At 60.5% G+C, this 16813-nt stretch overlaps 1 protein-coding gene across 2 annotated transcripts in view; it reads right to left on the bottom strand.

Annotated features, from left to right (window-relative positions):
* Nucleotides 1-1767: 1767 nt before the first annotated feature.
* Nucleotides 1768-16813, bottom strand: part of ITPK1 (inositol-tetrakisphosphate 1-kinase) — a 166849-nt gene continuing 151803 nt past the window's right edge. For both annotated transcript variants that reach the window (XM_060095703.1, XM_060095704.1), the window contains 3 exons: nt 12809-12876; nt 8057-8219; nt 1768-3891 (listed from right to left, as the gene is read on the bottom strand). In XM_060095703.1, coding sequence (XP_059951686.1) covers nt 3533-3891; nt 8057-8219; nt 12809-12876 — 590 coding nt within the window. In that variant the 3' untranslated portion in view covers nt 1768-3532. The remainder of the gene's footprint in view (nt 3892-8056; nt 8220-12808; nt 12877-16813) is intronic.

Here is a 16813-nt window from a genome sequence, read left to right as displayed (position 1 = left end):
CTCAGGCTCTGGCACGGGCGGGGCGGTGTGTGCGGCATCAGGGCGTGGCCAGGCTCACCGAGGAGTCCAGAACCTTCGTCAAGGGTGGATGCACTCCTCTACCTTGTGGTAAGCCACGTGCAGGGGCCGTGCTCCTTCAGGACAGCCAGCACGCCGCTCAAGGTCTCTGGAGCTCAGGGGCCCTTGAGCCATGGCCCGGGAAGGGAGCCGAGCTGTCGGGGATCCCGCTGGGTGAAGGGTCAGTTTCTAGGGGGGAGAGGGGAGGGCAAATGCAAACCCCAGGGACACCAGTGAAGCCATTCAATGGTTCTGTGTGGCCAGCGGCCTGCGAGTCCCTGAGCTGAGGACCAGTCTTCCAGCAAGGACAGGGCGCCGCAGTGTCCCTCGGTCCTAGAGGGGCCGCAGGGCAGACAACAGCTGCTCTTCCCAGTTGGCTTAAAGGACGGCTTCCCGCCAGGGTCCTTCAACCTTCCATACAGCGCCCTTGGCAGTCCTCTGGGTGAAGAGGAATCCTTTCTCAAGGCTGTTTTCTCCCTCACTGATGGCAGTAACTCAGACAATGCCCCATATACACTCCCCGGGGACTCCAGCTGCGTCCGTCTCCTGCAGGTGATGCTGCAGGATCTCTGGTCCAGCCCGACCCACCCCGCGCTGCAAACCCATGCTGCCAGGGACAACCCCCCCCCCCCGCCCCCAGGCTCTCGTGGGGAGGAGCCATCCAGCTCCTAGACTCAGCTGGGGCTTAGTGCTTGTGGAACCGCATCATGACGGAACCCGCAAGCAGAACCCGGCCCGCAGCCTCTGCTCCAGGCTGCCCAGGGCAGAGACCTTGCAAGTGACCCTCGGAACCTACCCAAGGCCTCAGGCAAAACGTGGCCCCGCCCCTTGCTCCTGGAGCCCTTCGGCAGCCCCAGCCGCTGACCACCACCCAGATGCCGCAGGGCACGGCCCCCAACAGGCCCACCAACTGGCAGAACAGCTTGGGGAGGAGAGTCCCAACTGCCCCCGGGATGCCAGCAGGGCCGGTTCCAGGCACCACACGTGTACACCACAGCAGGCCCTCCCCAGGGGCCCTCGAAGGTGCTGAGAGTGACCAGGGGCAGCAGCGCCAAGCCCTGGGGAAGGAGAGACCGCAAAGGCTGAGGGCCTTGAGGGGGTCTGTCTTCCCGATGCGGAAGCCCCAGGGCCAGGGACACGGAGACCTAAGAGGAGACCGACTCCATGGCCGGTGTCCTGGGGCCCGGTCAGCGTGCACCAGGTGACACTGAGGGTGGGGGTCGCTCGGTGAGGCCTCATTGCTGCTCACAACCCCCTCCCCGTCTACGCTCCCCGACACGGCTCCCTCCGCCCCTGCAGAGACGGCCGCTGTCTGCTGGGCCCGGGGAGAGGCCCGCACATGCCCTCGCGTCCCTTCCCCACCACCGCGCAGCTCCTGGGCCTTTATGAAGCCTAACCCCGCCCCTCGGTTTCCCCACCCTGCTGGCCACCCGCATCGAGGCTGGTGGAAAGCGCCCCATCACTGCAAAACAGTTACTTGATATCTGGGCCCTGGGCGCTAACGTGCGAGACCCGGAGGGGAGGCATCGATTAAACAGGACGCGACGTGGCCAGGGGCCCCGCCTGGCACCAGGTCACCCTGCACTCCCGACCTGTCCTGACTCGGATCAGGACTGGAATTTTACGCAAAAAGGTAAAGCTGTTTGATTAAAAGACTGGAGGAGGGCATAAGCTTTGAGCAACATTTTGTAAACACGTGTGAAATGCAGTTTGATTTCAGTAGTTTATTTTGGAGACAAAGCAGTGCAAGAGGCCGGCCACGCTTTCCTGCTCCCCCGGCGCTTGGGGTTAGGCTAGGAAAGGCGACGTACAGACATTATAATCAGGGTTCAACACTCAAGTCGTGTAAACACGGTGGTCGGAGGGCCCATGGTTTCCAGGACAGTTGGGCGGTTCTGACGGCAGCCGCCCCCGACCCCAGCCCTTCCTTTCCCAAAGTGGGCGAGCGCCACGTCCCTGCTGACCAGGCCTGAAGGTGTCTGAGCGCCCAGCTCAGCGGCCACACTCAGGCCATTCTCCCTGGACCATGCAGGACGGCCCAGAGGCCTGTTCCTCTTCCTCAAGAGGGACTGATGGCTGAAGACACGAGGCCATGCTCAGGGGGTCCTATGCATCCCGCCGGATGGTCACACGGCCCGAGGACTGACAAAGCCCCTCACTGACCCCTTCTCTGCAAAGGGGGCTGCCGGCCTGCCTGGACCTCGGGCTTGGACTGGTCTGCTCCCACCAGGGGCTGGGGTGACTCTAATAGGAGAAGCGGGTAACGTGCTTTCTCACCTCTGGGGCCGCAAGCCCCCTCGCACCTGGCTGGCTTAGTGCTTGGGGCTGGCAGTGAGCACGAAAGGGGTGGATCAGGCCTTCTGGGCAGGTGTGGAGCAACGCGCAGCCTCCTCCTGCCTGGGGGGAGAGCCCCAAATCGCCTCGATGCCAAGGAGACGCTCATCTGGGTTGACGTCACGGAGACACAGGCTGCACTAGGGTGTCAAGCCTGCCCTCGAGTCCCCTGGTCATGACTGCCCGGCGACTCTCGGAATGATTGGCCCAAAGTCACAGCACAAATCCTTGGCACGAGCAGGATCAGCCCAGAGGCTCCCAACCAGGCAGGCTCCTCCCGGGTCCAGGGAGCAGCGGCGCTCGGTCAGGGAAGGAGGCCCGGTTGCAGGGCTGCGTGGGACACGTGCTGACGGGCCTAGTGGACTCCAGGGAGCTGGACGTGGAGAGAGGCAGCCGACCCAGGGCTGTGGCCTTCCCGGGGAAGCCTCCTCCTCCTCCTCTGCTTTCGTGAGCGGGCAGCAGGTGGGCCACAGCCCAGACTCCCTGCGTGGAATCCCCGAGGAAATGGTAGCTGGGGCCTCCTGCTTCCCCTGGCTCCTGCTTTCGGGAGGGGGGCAGCTGCACACCGGATGGGGCTTTAAGCCAGCGGTAAGAGAAACGGGGCCAGGCCTGGCGTGGCGGCTTGGAGAGAAGAGAGACGGGCAACCGTTTGCTGGCTCTGCTCAGCCGCCGACAGCCTGACCAGGGATGGCCTGCCCCAGGGTCCCCGAGGCCTGGGCCACAGCAGCCATCGAGAAGAACAGACGTGGACATGCTCGGGCACTCACACACGCACGGCGACCATGCACACGCACGCACACACACACACACGCACGCATGCACACCCCACCTCACATTCAGACCTAGTGTTGAAAACACAAGCGTGTGTAAACTCAGTGGAGAGATCTGCACAGCAGGAATCAGGCGGCATTGTCCCTCTTCCGCGAGGCTGGACCACTTGGGTTCTCTTCCGTCCCCACCCCCACCCCTCATGTAGATCATGACTTCAGAGAATCAGGTTAAAAATTAAAAAAAAAAAAAAAAAAAGGAGGAGGAGAATCAGATCCTTGGGAATTCTTAGTAGTAGCGTCACCGCCGGGAGCTGCTCGCCCAGCGTGTGTTCTGCAGCCCGCGCCGCCCCTCAGGGTCCCGGGCCCCGTGGCTACTGGGAGGAGGCCTTGGTGGCCAGCGAGGCCACGCAGTGCTGCTGGAAGCTGGGCGACACGGCGGCGGTGCAGCCGAGTCTCTGGTGCGGCAGCTTGGAGGTGCTGCCCGCGCCCACGCCGCCCACGTCGGCCTCGGCCGTCCAGGGCGGCTCCTGGCCCATCATGCTGCTGCAGCAGCCGGGGCTGGCGCTGCACGTCCGCTCGGCCGCCAGGCCGCCCGCCTGCTCCGCCAGGAGCCTGCTGTGCCTCAGCGGGGCCACGTCCCCCGTGCCTGCCGCGGCTGCGCTCTGGCCCTGCAGCACGGTGGTGATGTGGTTCAGGAGGTCCGTGAAGAACTCGCTCACGCCCTCGTAGCCTGGGGGTGGGAGAGACAGACGGCACGCTGAGCCAGGTGGGTGCGGGGGGTGCGAAAGGGCTCCCGGACCCACGAGGGCTGGTCGAGTGCACACAGCCTGGACTCCAAGACCGGTGCGTGCGGCCCCGAGGGGCCAGTCCTTGAATTTGGCTGCCCCCGGAGGGTGAGAAGCCGCTGAGAAAGCGCCCAGTCCCTGCTGAGCACAGCTTCGGCATCTCATCTAATCACCTCCCTCCCCACGTGGTCTGATGCCATCATGGGGGAGGTGGAGTGGCCAGAGGTGGCACAACAGAAGGCCCGCTCCTCCAGCTCTGAATCAGAAACACCCCTCCCCCCTCCACGTGGCCCAGCTCCAGCTTCCCTGTGTGTAAACTGAGGACGGGGGAAGGGGGGCTCCTGCGGGAGGGCTGGAACGTAGGTGAGGCCTGATCAACAGCAGCTGCTCCTGGAACTGAGTCCATTTCCCTCTCACCCCCAAAGTATCAATACCTGCAAGGAGGCCCGCCATGCTGCGTCCTCCGCACAGCAAAGCCAAGGGATAAAGACTGCGCACCCCCCAACAAGGCCACCACGCTAACACCGCTTCCCTAACGAGCGGGCCCAGATCTCCTGAACAGAAACTGCCGGTACCCACCTGGGGCCTGCGTTTCCCATCACAGATGCAATTGCGAATGTCAGCAAACAGTCCTTGGAGCCACCCATCGAGCAAATTTCGGATCTAGCTCGAGGATTTTGCTGACTTCTGAAAGCTGCTTCGAAAGAAATTCGACACGGGGTGGGTGCCCCCGCCCCCGCCTGCCTGAACCAATTTGCAGCGATGAGAACCGGGCACACAGCTGCAAGAACAGTGATCGGGACAGGAAGCAGGTCCCCCAAAAGGGACAGTGTGCCTGCATCGGGAGGGGGCCCAGGTACCACCCCCTGCCCCGGGATGTGACCTCATCGCTGACACCAGGCCTGGTGCTGAGAGGTACCGACCCCTTGCACGTCCTCTGGGATGGTCTTCACAGCCGTTGGCACGAGCTGCGGGAGAATGAAGGTTCGGACTTGGGCAGGTGCGTTAGCTCGTACAGAAAAGGCTGCCCAGGGGCCAGGCAGATGGGGCTGCCTCACTGTCCACGCTCTTATGTGTCCAGCAAACAGTGCTGTGGTTTTGAGGGAGCCCGAGGCTGAGAGGGGCAAGCAGAGGTGCCCAGGGTAAAAACAAAACTGGGTGTATACTGGCACGCGCAGCACTTGCCCTGCTCAACACTCCCTCACTTGATCATCACAACCCTCTGTCCCCATTTTCCAGATGAGGAAATGGAGGCAACAGAGTTAAGGAACCAGCCCCAAACACCAAAACAGCCACCAGCAGGTGGACACGTGTTCACTGTGAGGGTGGGTGTGGTGACAATGTCCACGGCTAGCGCTCATCCAGGCTCACCAAGTGCTGGCCCCCGGCTACAGGCTTCACATTCCTTGCTTGTGGCATCCTTATAGCCCCCGGGGAGTGGGACCTGAGGGTTATCTCCATTTTACAGATGAGGACACGAAGCTCTAAGCAGCAGCACTGGGATCTGAACCAGGCCCTTGGGTGCCACCCGTGCCTTGGATACATGTGGTGCTGGGTGCCCCGCTCTAGGACTGGGGGCTTCCTTGGCCCTGGGGCTGGGGGTGGAGGGCAGGGCAGTCACGGGCCATCGGCAGACGTGCTGCTGGGTTTCCAGGGCAGAGACGCAAGCAGGGGAGAAGAGCTGAGATCCGCTGACAGGCCACCAAGGAACATAAGCTGTTCCCTCAGCAACAGCTCTGCCGTCCCCAGACGAGGCCCGGCCCACGGCTCCAGGCAGCCTGGGGAGGGTGGACTGAGGCGTGAAGGAGCACTGCAGGGCAGGCACTGTGCACACGCCATCTCCTCTGCTGGCGGGGGAGAAGTGCTCCCACTGTGCACGGGCGAACACTGAGGCTGCCCCATCAGGAGGTTCGCCTCAGCAGAGGGTGAGGGCAGCCAGAATCTGAACCCACGACTCAAGCTAAGAAGCAGGCAGCCTCAGGTCAGGGGCCCGGGGCCCAGGCCCAGCACAAAGGCTGTCTGCCGGGGCTGCTACCGGACACCCACGACCCGAGGCACAGGGTGAGGGGGCCCAGGACCATGAGCACTCCAGATCCAGGCCCGTAAATCAAGCAGGGAGAGAGCGGGGCCCCAGGCAGTCTGTCTCCTGGACACCGCCTCCTCTGGGGCCCCAAGCCCCACGCGCTCCCGGGGCCTAACTCAGCACCGGGCTCCCTCACGGTCTCCTCGGGGCTCAGCTCCGTCACTCAGGCTTGGCCCGCCGGGGGCCTCCTCTTGGCTTCCCCCGTCCACGCCGGCTCACAGTGGCCGTCCCTTCTCTGAACACCCGGGACGCCCTCAGAATGTCCGGCCCGAGTCGCGCAGGTGCTGGCTGGGCGGGGCCAACTCAGGACCCAGCACAAATCCGCAGCTCAGTTGCAGAGTTCCTCCCCCCCGCAATCCTTCTAGAACCTCCACCCCACCAGCCGGGCACTGCCCTGCCCGGTCCCCCCAACCCACTGACTCAGCCACCTTTTGGCTGTAGTTCCCTCCACGTCCTCCCTGATTTAGATCCTCTGATTTATTATAATTGTTCCCCTGATGCAGCCCCAGTTTCCCTGGGCTCTCTCATTCCGTCACCCTCGTTCATCAAAAACCCACCTCTCCGTCCAGGCCGCACCCACGGTGACTACAGAAAACTAGGCCATTGTCCCAAAGGGTCTCAATTTCTATTCACGAACACAGACCTCAGATGGCCGCGCCACCTTGCTCAGAGTGAACGGCCACACGGTGGGCTCCCCTCTGACCTCTGACTTCCCTGCTGCACGAGGCTTCGGGCCACAGGCCCCCCCTCCGCAGGCCCTGCCCGGGATCCTTAGGGGTGGCTCCCTCCCTTCTTGCCAGGCCCTGCTCCCACTCGCGCTTCACAGTGGAGCCCCTGGCACTCCCGTCCCCCGAGGGCAGGGCCCCCGCCACCCCACGCTGTCTGCAGCAGCTGGGGAATGCAGTGGGCCTTCGACAAACTGCGTGACAGAGACAGGAGGGGCCTCCCCCGAACCTGGGTTTCCTTGGCTGTGAACCGTGGTGCCGGCCGGGCCTGGCCCGCACGCTCTCACTGCAGGGGACACGCGTCACGCACCCAGCCTGGTACCCCATGATGCTCCCCAAGTACGGGGGCTTCCTGCTCCCTGTGGACGCCCACTGCACGGTGCCCTCCTGCTAGCAGGGCTCTCACGTGAGATGCTAGCCTCCCCGAGGGTGGGAATCGCTTCCTCTCTTCATATCCACTGAGCACTGACGATGGCTCTACCTCTGGGACAGGTGCTTAATAAAGGCAAGAGCCACAGCCTTGAGACAGAGACGCCCACCGAGAGGGTAAGCGCCCAGGCTGCTCTGGGCCAGAGGGAGCGAAGCAGCACTCTGTCCCTGACCTGCCGCGAGATGGGGAGTCGCTTGGCCTCAGCACGTGTCTCTGTGACGTAGCTCAGCCCAGGGCCACCACCACCATCACTGCTGAAGCTAACGGTCCCCTTGAGGGTTCTCGGGTGATAGCTCCTGCTGAGCCCCTCCCTGAGTTGGGATCTGAGGGGTGCAGGGCAGAGCCTGGCAGGGCAGCAGGCCCAGCAGTGCTTCCCGCCTCAGGGATGCCGCAGACAGCACGGAGCAGACGCCCCAGCCATGGGGCGCTGGCCGGATCTGAGCGTGTCCCCAGCATGGTGGCTCGGGGTGGGGGGAGGAGCACGGCCTGGCCACTACTCTGCAGTGTGACCTGGGACAACTTCTCCCTCCCTCCCTGCGTGTAAACTGGGCTTTATATGCCCTCCAGTGTCCTTTCAGCCCTTTAAACCTACAAGGGCCCAAGAGGTCAGCTGAGATTTGGCCCGGAAAGGCCACTGCTGGTGGCACCGGGCCAGGAGAGGCAGGTGAAAGAACACGCGTTTAGCTGCAGGCCCACTATGCACCCTGTAAGCCCACTGGCAGGTGGGGCTGAGGCTGAGCGGGGGCTGCTCTGACCCTGGGCCCCAGACAGTGAGGGAGGGAGCTGGTCAGCCCGACTCTCCGGCCCCCGCCACCCGCCCAAGGCCGCCAGTGTACAGACCGGTGCAGGCGGCGCCCGGCCCCACGGCTCACCTGGGAAGGCGTTGACGTCGATGACGGCGTGCTGCCCCGTCTGGTTGTTGATGATGATGTCGATCCCGAAGAGCGACACGCCCAGCGCCTGCCGCAGGGCCCGGGACAGCTCCCGGATGACCTCGTCACTCGGTCGCTCGAAGACACCCTCGATCTTGTCCAGCTGCCAACACACACACACACACAGAGTCAGGCCTCGGGTGGGGAGGCTCCACGCCTCGCCACACACAGAGACCCCCCAGGGAGGTGGCACAGGCCGGGCCTTACCCGCAGGCAAGAGGCAGGACAGACCCACCAGAGTCGGCACGAGGATGGCCATTTCCAAGTCCTGCCACGGGCTGGGCAGCTGCTAGGTATACAGCGTACGTGACCTCTAGTCCTCATAACCAGCAGGGAGAGCATTTTATACACAGGGGAGCTGAAGCTCAGAGAGGGTCAGGGGCCGCTCCAGGGCCACACAGCTCAGGGCTGGATTTGAACCCAGGCATTTAAGCCTGTAAAACCCAAGCCTCTTAGCAAGGAGGAAGGGGATGGAGAGTCTGTTGTGAACCCAGGAAGACTGTGTGGTGCAGGGAGCCTGTGAGCTGGACCTTGAAGATGGGAAGGATTGAGGGGTTGTGGGGAAGGGACCCAGGTGAGAGCACAGTGGAAGCAAAGGTGCAGGGGCGAGAACCCACAGGAGAGAGCTGGGGGCAGCTGGAACGGTTAGGGCAGGGGCGGGCAGCGGGGGGAATTTCTGTCGGCATCACCGCACTGGCCCACCATTGCTGGAGCCTCAAGGCTGTGAGGTGATAGGTTCCGTGGACCGGCCTTCATTTACCGGCCGGAAGTGGGCAGGGGCGGGTGGCGGTCACAGGGCTCCTGGGTGGGGCTTACATTCTCCCCTTCCGGATGAGTCGCTAACTCTGGTGTGGCCACACTGACTCGTGCTCAGCGGGCTTTTCCCCCAAGAGTCTACTCTGCTGCTGCCGCCCAACTCCTGGGTCCAAGTTCAGCTTTTAGCGAAGCTTCCACAGGGCTCGTGGGGCCGTCCCCTGGACACCCGCTGACACCGCTCACTTTCTGCTCTAATCACAGCTGGCCTGGGACAGGCACACAGGTCCTCACGGGCTCAAGCGTGGCCCCTGACCCGGGCCTCCAAGGAAGTAGAACATCGCCCTGGGAAGCACTGAAGTCCGACGGATCCGGATTTGAATCCTGACCGTGACTTCCTAGCTCTGCGGTCTTAGAGGAAAGTACTTGGCCTCTGTGTGCCTCAGCCTGCTCATCTGCAAAACAGGGCCAACGAGGCCTCCATCCCAGACCGCTGGGAGGAATCACAAGGTCACTGATGTGATGGGGACAGCACACGCCTGGCTGGAGGAGCCGCTCCACTTGCATTTTAGGGCATGGATGGCAGCGTGTCGGCCAGAATAGGGCTCACGTGTGGTGCTCAGGAGATACCAGAGTCCTATGGACTGTGGGCTCGGGGCCAAAGGGGAAGCACAGGAGCTCACCCATCAGAAATTAAAAAAGAAGCTGGGTCCAAAAGCTAAATGGAGAATTACCATGTGACCCAGCAATTCCACCCCAGGTGTGTAACTTGTATGCCACTGTTCATAGCTGCATTATTCACAATAGGCAAAAGGTAGAAACAACCCAAATGTCCATCAACAGATGACTGGATAAACAAAATGGGTTACCTACACAATGGAATATTGTTCTCACAATGCTACCACGTGGATGAACCTTGAAAATATCAGGATATGTGAAAAAAGCCAGACACAAAAGGTCACATGCTATATGGTTCCATTAATATGAAAGGTCCAGAATAGGTAAATCCATAGAGACGAAAAAGCAGATTAGTGGTTGCCAGGGGCTGGGAGGAGGGGGAATGAGGAGTGACACTTAATGGGTACAGGCTTCTCTTTTGGGTGGTGCAAACGCTCTGGAACTAGACAGAGATGGCAGCTGCACGGCACTGTGAATGTACTTAACGCCACCGAACGGTTCACGTTAAAACGACAAATGTTAACAAGAAGTGAGGCTGGGTCAGGTGGGCTGGGGACAGGGCCCTGGGTGCCCAGGACACATGGTGCTCACCCCCAGCTCAGGAAGCCTCATGGCTGATGGGGAACTCCCAGACACGTGCAGGGCAGGGACCCCACAACTGGGCACTGTCGTGAGCTACTGTGAAAGCCACATCCACCGGCTCTGCATAGCAGGTGGCGACCCCCAACAGTGCCCATGACCCCGCTGCCTTGGCGTCTCGTCCAGGGGAGACGCTTTCTAAGCATCTGTGTTAGCTTCACCGTGACAGGCACCTGCCTGAGTGAGCCCAGGTCAGCAGCCTGGCCACTGGTCCTGCGGCCCGGGTCCCTCACCAAGTCAGAGCCCTGGGAGGACGCCTGGCATTGCCCAGTCCCCGCTGTGTGCCCTGAGCCATAACGGGCCCTGCCGCGTCTTGTTTTCTCGTCCCAGGAAACGGGGTAATAAAAACACCCCCGCCGCCATGGGACTGTGGTGAGGATCCATGAAGCTCACCCGTAAGGCCTGTGGCTCAGGCCTGGCAGCAAGGGGACCAGTGGCTGCTGCTTTGTTACAAAGCCTCGTGACCCTGCTGTTTATAAAAGCACCTTCTCAGCTCAGCTAAGGAATCTCAGAAGTCCTTCTGGAGCCCTCTGATTGTCTGAAACAAGGAGGCGATGGAGGTGGTAACAGGTGCTCAGGTGGACCCCCGGGTCCCCCGTCATCAGTCACAGCTGACACTGACTGAGCACCTACTGTACACCCAGCACCGCCATGGTGCTTTTCATCTAGGGACTCCTTGAACACCACCATCACCCTACAGGGTGGGACGGGGAACCCGAGGCTCAGAGAGGCAATGTGACTTGCCCGAGGCCACACAGCTGGAAGGTTGTGGAGCTTTGGTCTGACCCCAGGCAGTCTTGTCAGTACCACACTCTTAACCAATACCCTGTACCCGTGTCTGGGGGGGCTGCTAGTTGGGTGTGGGAGCTGCGTCCACCCTTGGGAGCATCCGGCCAGGGAGGGAGGAGGGGCTTCAAGGCCAGGGCAGGGCTCCCGGCACCTGCACGAGGCCGAGATGGGGACTGGAGGGACCCCAGCGAGCAGGAGGATGCTAAGGGGCTTGTTTGGACACCCAGGTCTGGGAATGGACTTGTCTGTGCACGTGGGCCGGACATCCCGAGTGGAAAAGGGACGGCTGACTGCATTTCCCTTTTCTCTTTTCCACGTTGCCAGCCCTGGGGGAATCCCCACACAGCAGTCGTGAGCTGAGGGGAAGGGGGAGTTGGCAGCGGGGCCTAAAGGTGGAGAGATGGCCCCGCAGTGTCTGCAGGCCGACCTTTCCCACGTGGCAGATGGAGACGCAGGCTGAACGGTAGGTGGGTGATTAGCCAGGAAGGTGACTTTGCTTCTGGCCCTCACAGTGACCCTCTGGCATCAGTTAACAGCCCAGTGGTGACTAGAGCTCCTCTGTGCCAGGGGAGTGGCAGGGACAGCCTCTTGGCAAGTCCGTGGAATGCCAACCCCCTCCAAGAGTCACAGGCCGAATAAGGTCTGAGAGCCTCGCAGGGAAGAGGCCCTGCGGAGCTGGGCCAGCCTGAAGTTTCTGCAGCTTTTATGAGACCAGAACGTTTTCTTGCACAGAACACCTATTTATGTCTTATAGTGTGCACAGCCAGGCGCTGAGGGGTTGTTTAAAATCTGGTTGTTCTCCAAGCATCCTTGACCACAAAACTTGTTCCCGGGGAACGTCTATTAACACCTTGAGGGACGCTGGTGTTCCTTCCAGGTCCCTTCCACGCCTGTGCTCTGTCGAACCCCAGCACACAGCTGGCTCCTCAAAGGAACCAGAAACAAACAAGAAAAGCACAGGCGGCCTCGGTCAGGGGACCGGAGGCCCTAACCTGGAACGAGGGGGCGTGAGGCCTAGAGGTGGGGGTCTGCGGTGGAGGGGACACTGGCAAACCCTCCGAGCATGGCCAGGAGGGGAGCGGGGAGCCGGCAGAGGGCTCATTCCAGCGGCAGTGGCGGCAGAGACCCCTGGCTCTCAGGACACATGGAGGAACAGCAGACGGCGGCCCAGCGCTGACTTCTAACTGCTCAGCAATTGCCAGGGAGATAAGAAACCCTAAATTCCCAGCTTTGGTATCAGACTAATCTGGGGTCAAATCTCGTCCCTGTCCCTGAGTGAGGAGCCCTGTGAATCTGGCTGAGACAGCCCTCCCGCCTCAGGAAAGGGGGGATGTCTGTCCACCCCTGCAAGGCTGTTTTGGGCCGCAGGGCATCGGGGGTGGAGCCTGACACGCAGCGACGTTCGCTGAACAGCAACCCCGGGCCCATTACCCACCGTGACCTACCCCAGCGGCCCCAGGTGTACACGGCAGGCTCTTAACAAACGCTCACTGGACTCACGTGGGCAAGGAAAGCAAGAGGAAAACTGAGGTGACGTTCTGCTCCCGTTTCTTAAATCAGGCAAAAGGCAGATTAGAAAGCAGGACTTCAAAGTCCTCACGGTTGGGGGGATTTCCTCATGTAGGAGGAGAGTTAGAAAATCACGCACTTGGAGGAGCCTAGCGACGAGCGGGCGTGGCTGCCATGACCACTGTCACGAAGGCCCGAAGCAAGCAAGGAAGAGGGTCTCTGGAACTTCCCTGGGTCCCTGGCCTGGGGGGGAAGGTCCTGCCACCCTGCCCCGCTGGAGAGCCCAAAGCACCCCACACCCAGGGCCCGGCGGGAGGGACATACCGCGGTCAGGACCGATGACGATTCTGGCTTGGACACGTTGTGGCTGTTGAAGAAGATGGACTCACGGTCTGAAAAAAGCAAAGACAGGAAGAAGCCGGAGTTAGAAGCTCGAGGCAGGGACGGTGATTCCAGCACCCGACACCAGGGGACAGCACCACCCCAGCCATAGGCCACAGTGGCCTTCAGGCTCAGCGACCAGCGGCAGCCACCTGGGCCTCTCTACCCACTCCAAGAAGACATGATGCCAAGGAGGGACGCACGCCCAGGCAGGGCTCCTGTTTCCATTTTTCTTCCCATATAAAAATGAACGGCTTGATGAGCGCACCTCTGCCTCTGCTAGCGTCTTACAGAACCGTACCTGATTTTCCCCAATACCCGAGGCGCCCCCCTCCCCAAAGTGTGTCTAGAGTGTCTTACGGACATGGCACCAGAAAGGGGGCTAAGTGAGTGGGAAATGCTGCATATGTGAATAGCAAAGGCCCAGAGTAAAGAGGTCAACTGATGCCATTTAATCCAGCATTCCCCTCCCGGTTCTGCCCACGGAATGCCTTTGCAGGGTAGCAGCTGAGAAATGGCTAGGCTGCCACTTGGCACGTGAGTGTTTAAAATACAAAGGGTTTTGCTGTTTCCCCACTATTTAAGGAAAAAATAGGAAATCAGAGCAGGGGCTTCTGTAGGACCCATCCAAGAAAGCATACAGAATAATGTCTGTTTGGCTTTGGAAGTTAGCACAGCCCCATGAAATACCCTCCACACCTCCCACCCCCTCCCTCCCTGGTCCCATGGGGGCGCCCGAGAGGTAGATCAATCCCAAGGTTACTGAGAGTGATAAGCAGTTGGTTTGTTCATTCACCCCCTGGAGAGTAAAGGCAGGTCAGTCGGTCAGAAACATGTTCTCCAGCAGCTGGAAGTGTGGCACACAAATGCACGAATCACAAAACCATGAGCCTCAGGGTTGAGATCTGGTAAAGGCCATCATCCCACTATGATCCCCCCACCCCAAGAATGGCACGGACCACGAGCCCGACGTGGCCCCAGCAGCCTCTGCTTTAGTCTTTCCTGGTAGGGCGTTATGGCTCCCGTCCCCCAGGACACACTCCTCATCCCTGGGACCCAGGCCCCTAAGCGCAGGCCAGGAAAGGCCCTGGCTGAGCACTGCTGTGTGCCAGGGGCCAGACCGAGGAGGCACCTGCTCTGGCTGCCAAGGCCTGCCCCCCGCCACCTCCAGGGTTACAGCGCCGCAACAATCATGCATGAGGAAGTGATTCGGGCGGAGGCTGAGCAGGCAGGCGCTGAGATGTACCTGGCATCTTTCCCGCTAGCGGGTCATGCAGGCCCCTTGCCGCCCTGGTGTGCCCGACAGTCCTCCTACCGCTCCGACCAGAGCCAGTCCAGACGGGGGGCATGAGAGACGGTCCTGGGGAGGAGCCTGGGGAAAATAAACACCCTGCAGGACTGGTGCCAAGCAGCCCCACCGACCTCGACTCCTGGGCGCCGACAGCCAAGAAGAGTGAGCCTTCAGAGGGTGGCAAGCCCCACGGGCCAGAGCCCGGAGCAGGGCTCGAGCAGCTGAGATGGGCGTTCTGGCCTTCTGTAGGCACTGCCCACCTTCTCAGCCTGTAGCCCAGCCTGGCCCAGTCCTACTGAGCTCAGGGCGCCTCCCACCCACCCTGTGGGACCCAAGGGCAATCGCCAGGATGGCAGAGCAGGCCTGGGGAGAGAAAGGCCACCCAGAGCAGGTGGACACAGCCAAGTTCAGGGAGGCTGGGAAGCCTGCAAGAGCCACAGGGAACACCATGGGTGCTGAGCTATGCCAGGAAGGGAAGGAAGTGGGTGCTCGGAGGGGTGTACCCAGCGTCCATTGAACAGGACAGACCATGTCACCCAACAGCTTCTCGTGGCAAGATCAAAAGTGTGGACCATTTCAAAGGAGACTCGTTTCTCCTCCTGGCTAACGCCGACCTGGGAGCCCTGGCCAGAGGACTGTTTAACAGGGAGGGGAGAGCTGCCCTTTACTCAGATCCTCCCCATGTGCGGCCTGAGCAGGGGCCGGACACAGTGGGAGCGGCTTCCGGCCATCTGATGAACCAGGAGACTGTGGAAGCCAAGACGGGTCAGAAAGGGTCAGAGCATCCCTTGGTGCCAGTTTCCTTGGGCAGCTTCAGGATACCGAGTTCCCTAAAGATAAGCCTGGCTGGGCCCTTGCACCTTGATCACAGGTGCACCCTGGATTGGGGGGGCCCATCCCCTCTCTGCTCCTGGACTAGTCCCGAGTCACACGGAGCCCCATGAAGAACCACCAAGAACGCCCACAGGAGAGGGGAGGCAATAAGAGTTATATGGGTATTTTTGTCCCCAATTTACAGACAAGAAAAAGAGGTTCAAGAGAAGCAGAGTCAGTGACAAGTTTAGCACCCAAATATCCCGGAGGGTCTGAGGTGCAGCTGTGAGCTGTGGCCACACCTTCTTCAGCTTCATTTGCTTAATCTTCACATCTCTGGCGGGGGAAGCATGTCATGGCGCTGCAGACGGTGGCCCAGGCCTCCTCCCAGATCCCATGCAAGCATCAGCTCCGCAGAGCGGCCGGCCCCAGCTGCCCTGCCCGAGTGGCTCCCCTCACCCAGCGGTGTCCCCGGACCCACTGTTTCCTCTGGGCTCCCTCATCTGTGCTGCCACAATTCATCCTTTCATTACTTCTTCCCTGGTGTGTAGTTTCTCCCGCTAGAAGATGAGCACACGAGGGCAGGACACTTGGATGATTATCTAGTTCCCTGCTGGATCCCAGGGCTGAGCGCCTGGCAGGTTCAACGAAACAGGGCATTTGTTACACCTGAGGGCCTCTCCATGCAAGATCACCAAATCTGGCCCGCCGCCTGTGTTTGTAAATAAAGGTTTATTGGAACGCAGCCACGCCCATTCGCTTACATGTTGTCTACAGCAGCTCTAAGGCAACAACTACAGCATTAAATAATTATGACAGAGCTGGAAACACTTACTCTGGACTTTTGCAGAAAAAGCCTGCTGACCCTTGTTCTATGTGGCAATCGGTGTCGTTCCTTTATATACATACCCCTAAGGGAAAAAAGGCCCACGTGCAGAGTACAACAAAGGCGTTGTGCCCGCAGAGGAAAAGAAACAGAAATAAACCCACTGCACAGAAAGGGGAGCAGAGAAACATGCCCACTGCAACTCTGGAACTAGTGGAGAGACGGGAGCAGTCTCCCCAAGACCATGGACCAAGGGCAGAGAACATGTGTTCCTGGGGCTGGTGCAGGCCAACCTCAACCCTCTCTGTAAAAACGTGTCTTCAGTTCCAGCAGAGGCAACTGCCAAGAGGCCTGTGGCCGTAAGACACACCTGACTTCAGAGATGCTAACAGGTGAAAACCAAAAGTACATCTGAGAATCAAAAGAACACAGTAGTCGTGGAGGGAAAGCCGGTGTCCTCACCACCACTGCAGGTCAAAAGAATCCCACTCAAGGAGCCTCCATCTCCCTGCACGGACAGGGGAGGCCGGGGAGCCCGCCACGCAGGGCCATGGGAACCAGAAAGCTGGGAGGGGGCTGGAAAGAAGCCAGAGCCCTAAAGCCCCCTGCTCAACTGGTCCAGCTTAAAGAGCCGCTGTCACACTGTGCTTCTCATCCAGAAAGAGAACACACGTGTGAAAAGAACAACGAGCTGGTGTGATGCCCTGAAGACAGTGGACACAGCATCAGTTTGGGGGATGGAGGGATGGACACAGTGAAAATCACTCAGCTCGCCTGGGCATAATGAACACTTCTCCGCTAGCTCTGTGTTTCTCCACTTATTTACTCAGCCCCAGCCTGCATATTATGGTAAACGGGCAACCTGGAATGGCCATGAGAAGACACAGATGCGGAGCCCTTGTCCTCAGACACAGGACACAGAGCTGACGCCCAGCCACTAGTGGTTCCCAGATGGAAACTGGCCCAGGCCTTTGCAACCAGGAGAAAAAGGGAAGGAAAAGAGGGACACTTTTCATGT

This window comes from Mesoplodon densirostris, chromosome 4 (assembly GCF_025265405.1).
Source record: "Mesoplodon densirostris isolate mMesDen1 chromosome 4, mMesDen1 primary haplotype, whole genome shotgun sequence".
Taxonomy (NCBI): domain Eukaryota; kingdom Metazoa; phylum Chordata; class Mammalia; order Artiodactyla; family Ziphiidae; genus Mesoplodon; species Mesoplodon densirostris.
The sequence above is the reverse complement of the archived record's forward strand: the minus strand, read 5'-3'. Positions and strand labels throughout refer to the sequence as shown.